At 58.8% G+C, this 4,418-nt stretch overlaps 1 protein-coding gene across 1 annotated transcript; it reads left to right on the forward strand.

Moving 5' to 3' along the window:
- Positions 1-169: 169 nt before the first annotated feature.
- On the forward strand, positions 170-3,589 carry LOC105570744 (early growth response protein 1; the record flags this gene model as incomplete). Its single annotated transcript, XM_012028184.1, has 2 exons — positions 170-915; positions 2,245-3,589. Coding segments are annotated over 2 exons (1,999 nt in total), but the record flags the coding sequence as incomplete, so codon positions are not given.
- Positions 3,590-4,418: the final 829 nt, after the last annotated feature.

Below are 4,418 nucleotides of genomic sequence, written 5' to 3' on the forward strand. Positions count from 1 at the left end.
GAAGAGGGAAAAGGAGCTTTTGGAGAGAGAGCTGGCGTTGGCGCGGCGGGAAACGGAGTTCCTTCGAGCGAGAGAGAGAGAGAGAGAGGGGGAGAGAGAGAGAGAGAGAGAGAGAGAGAGAGAGAGAGAGACAGAAAGCTCTCCGGATAATAACTTAAAACTCTCGGAGCGATCGAGGAACGGCCGTAATTTTAAGCATAATATTTACGTTGAACGATACAACCGCAGGCGAGGACACGCAGTGCGGCACCGAGGATTCCGCCGTCGCCCAGGGAGGCGATCAGCTCCAGAGGATGACTATGGACGGCGTAGAGGTGGTGGGCTCGCAGCCGCACGCGGCCACCAGCCCGTTTCTGCTCTCCTCGCCGCCGCTGGGCCACCATCATCATCATCACGCGACGTTCAATTTGCCGGTGCAGCTCAGCTTCGACGCGTGTTTACCGTACAACGCGGCCCCCACGTCCGGCTCGGTCACCTGCGACGTCAGCGGGACATCCGCGACCTGCACCAACTCGTCCGCCACCGGCTGCGGCAAGGGCACGCCGTCGCTCTCCCTGGCGACGAGCGTGCCGCTGCACATGCAGCTGCAGATCAGCTCGACCGCCCCCCCGGAGCACAACCACGGCCATCAGCACCATCAGCACCACCATCAGCTGGACGACCGTCACCACCAGCACCAGCTGGTGCACCCCAATGCGTCCTCGCCGTCCACCGACGCCGCGGACGGCAAGCGGCACCGGCAGCCCGGCGTCGACGACGACGACAAGGGCTGCATCAGGAACAATTGCCGGAGCGACATTCACGATACCATCGACAAGGATAAGCCCGGCGACCTCAACACGCCGGTCACCACCAGCAGCGACCTACCCTCTTTCTTCGGGCCCTCCGCGCTTGTCGAACCGCCACCGATCTCAGGTACCTACCCCGTCAGCTAAAATCCCTTAACCGCGGCGCAACTTACCGAGTGGGACCACCCCCGCGCAGCTCCTCCACCCCGGCCGACTTACCTCGTCGGCTCTTTACTTTCCTCTGGACGCGCGTTTCGTCGGTGGCGTAAGGTACAAGGCAATGGGGGGAAGGGGAAGGGAGGGGTGTGGGACCGACGCACGGATACACGCGGCCGATCGGGACACGATCTGTATCCCTCGCGATTCGGCGAGCGTTAACAGGATCGCATGGGCGAGGGAACACGACCGCCCCGTAAACGAACGCGGTTTACTGTTTCGCTTTCGTCGACCTTTCGCTTTCTATATACCGTCCGCGAGCTCCTCGCGCTCCTCGATGCCTGGTCGTTAACATCTGCATCATTCGCGGGAAAATTTAGGGTGCCGCCCGAGGCGGCGTGTGACGCGGCGCCGCGCGCACGGAGCAGAGCCGCGGCGTCTGCGGCGAAGCGGCCACGAGGCGCGCGTTGCCGACGTTTATTACGCTCGCCCGCGAAAACACGTAATATCGAAGGTCTGTCCGCCTGTCGCGGATCAATACCCAACGACCCCGACATTCAGAGACCCTCCTCTGCATCACCGCCGCCACCTCCTCCTCCTCCTCCACCACCACCTCCACCACCACCACCACCACCACCACCACCACCTCCTCCTCCTCCTCCTCTTCCTCCTCCTCCTCCTCCTCCTCCTCCTATCTACCACCTCCCGCCCCTCCTCCCGCTATCCCTTCGGTTCGGTTCATTCATGCTTCCAGCTGCCCCCACCTCCGCCACCCTCAGTACCGTAATAACCCTCCCGATTATCGCGCAGCTTGACAAAGGCGTTTGCCGCATACCTTTTTATCTCCCGACATGAAAGTATGTATATTTAATGAAAGCGCAAACACACAATTACGACGATTCCTGGCGCGTGTTATTTCCTCGGCGTTGTATTCGACGAGCGATATCGGGGTCGGGGGGGGGGGAATGTTATCGAGTCGGCAGTCTTTTTGTTATAAAAAAAATATATATACATATGCACGGTACCACGCTCCATTCGCTTGTGATCCCGATGAGTACTTCCGGAACGCAATTATATGCGCAGGAAAGGAAGTAGCAACGCGGCAGGATGCAGACAAAAGATAGAGGCCTCCGAGGAGATAAAGTCACCCCCGTATCGCGCGTTTCTTCCTGTCGGTACAAATACACGCGTCCGCCCGTCCGCGTATACATATAGGACGCGCAGCGAAATGTTACGCGCTACGTGCGCGCGGTGAGGCCCGAGATCGAGACTAAGCGACGATTTTATCGATGCTTCGCAGGCAGCCTGGCGAGCGAGGACCTCTCCCTGGAAGAGGCGACCGCGGAGGAAGACGAGAACGGCGGCGCGTCCGCCGGCAGGGATCACCGGCATCATCACCATCAGGACGCGCGGAATGCCGTGACGTCGAACGCGCCTTCCTCTAGCAGCCCGCCGTCGCGCCATCACCAGACCCAGGACGAGGCGGATCGCTGCAACGCGCTGCAGAGTGGTGTGATTTTGTACTCACCGCATTCCACGCCCACTGCGCCCGCGACGAGCGTGAATATCTGTAACGTACCGACGTTGACCTATCGCGGCGTCTTCACCACGACCTGCACGCAGTCCTCCCCTCTGGGCAACCTCCAGGGCGACCAGCAGCAGCAGCAACCGCAGCAGCCGGCGGGTCAGGAGCTGTGGGCGCCGTTACCGTCGCCAACCTTAACCTTGGCGGGCCAGCCGTTCCTTCACCCCAACTTACACTCTGCCGCGTACAGCGGCGAGACCGTCGAATTGCTGCAGGTCGATTCGAAGCCGCCCCCGCCGCCCGGTTATCACGACACGGCGACCACCACCCCCGCGACCTGGCTGACGGGTCACGAGGACGCTTACGATCCCGGTCTCCTCTCCCACCATCACTCTCACGCCCATCACCAGGAGACAACGTTGAAGCAGGAGCCGACCGGCGCCGGTTACGCGTCCAGCGTCCAGCAACCGCAGCAGGCTCAGGCGCAGGCCCAGCAACAGCAGCAACAACAAGCCCCGCCGCCTGCCACCTGCGGTAGCACGGGGGTCCAACTGGCCGAGTACAATCCGAGCACGTCCAAGGGCCACGAGATCCTCTCTCAGGTCTATCAGCAGAGCGCACTGCCGCTCCGACTGGTCCCCGTGAAACCGCGCAAGTACCCGAATCGGCCGAGCAAGACGCCGGTCCACGAGCGGCCCTACGCCTGTCCGGTGGACGGCTGCGACCGCAGGTTCTCCCGCAGCGACGAGCTCACCCGGCACATACGCATCCACACCGGGCAGAAGCCGTTCCAGTGCCGCATCTGCATGCGCTCCTTCTCGAGGAGCGACCACCTGACCACCCACGTGCGCACGCACACCGGCGAGAAGCCGTTTTGCTGTGACCAGTGCGGCCGAAAGTTCGCCAGGAGCGACGAGAAGAAGCGCCACGCGAAGGTGCACCTCAAGCAGAGGCTGAAGCGCGAGACGTCCCACGCCAATCCGAGAACCCATCACCAGAGCCACGCGTCGTCACCCTGCAATCAATGAATTCCATGACAACGATGTTGAAAAAGTCCCCCTTTTAACGTTGAGATCTCATTACGTTTGTCACGTTCTGACAAGTTGTGATCTATGTCTCCCCCTATTCTCCCCTCCCCCTCCCTCCCCCTCTCTCCTCTTTCCCGATCATCGCTCGCTCGCACTCTCCTTTCCCGCGTCTCTCATGATGACCGATGGAGAAATCGCGGAAATCTTTAGGCGGTCAAAACTGATCCGTCGCCGACTGATCCGTCATTTGTCGTCGGTCCATTAACCCCATTTGCGTCATCTTAGAATATAGCTGGATACAAATTAATTAAATCTTACGAGCAGCACCGGACAAATTCCTTAGAGTTTCCGCTAGCTACAAATCGCGACAGGCAATTTGCTCACTTTCGAAATCGGGGAGGACGATTAATTTCGTGCATTTCAAGATGAAACTCGCAAGAGGTTTATCCATTGTACGAAGATAACGTTTCGTGCGTCAGAGCGAAAAGTCGAAGTACTTAAAATACAACTACGCGCGATCTGCGCGATCATTGAAAACGGACTCGCGGTTGAATGGAGGCGACCACAATGAAGTGGAAGTTAATCGTCCGATTATAAAAAGAATATCCCATTCAATAGAAAAAAAATAAACGACAGGCGTTATTATTCCGCTTTACATGTGCTTCGTGTCTTAGCTTGTATCCAGATACACACGAGACTCTCCTTTTCTCTCTCTCTCTCTCTCTCTCTCTCTCTCTCACGCCGTGCGCCGCCCTCACGGCAGCATCGCGTATCTAGATTTGCTATTGAGAGTGGCGAGGTCATTTTCGTGCAATTGTATAACACGAAATCGATACCATCTGCAGCTTCCGGGAATCGTAGAGCGAAGCGGAAGACAGATAAATAGCGACGGGGGAGAAAGAGACGGGGAGAGAGACGAGA

This window comes from Vollenhovia emeryi, unplaced genomic scaffold (assembly GCF_000949405.1).
Source record: "Vollenhovia emeryi isolate VEMERY1.0 unplaced genomic scaffold, V.emery_V1.0 DF941929.1, whole genome shotgun sequence".
NCBI classification, from domain to species: Eukaryota; Metazoa; Arthropoda; class Insecta; order Hymenoptera; family Formicidae; genus Vollenhovia; species Vollenhovia emeryi.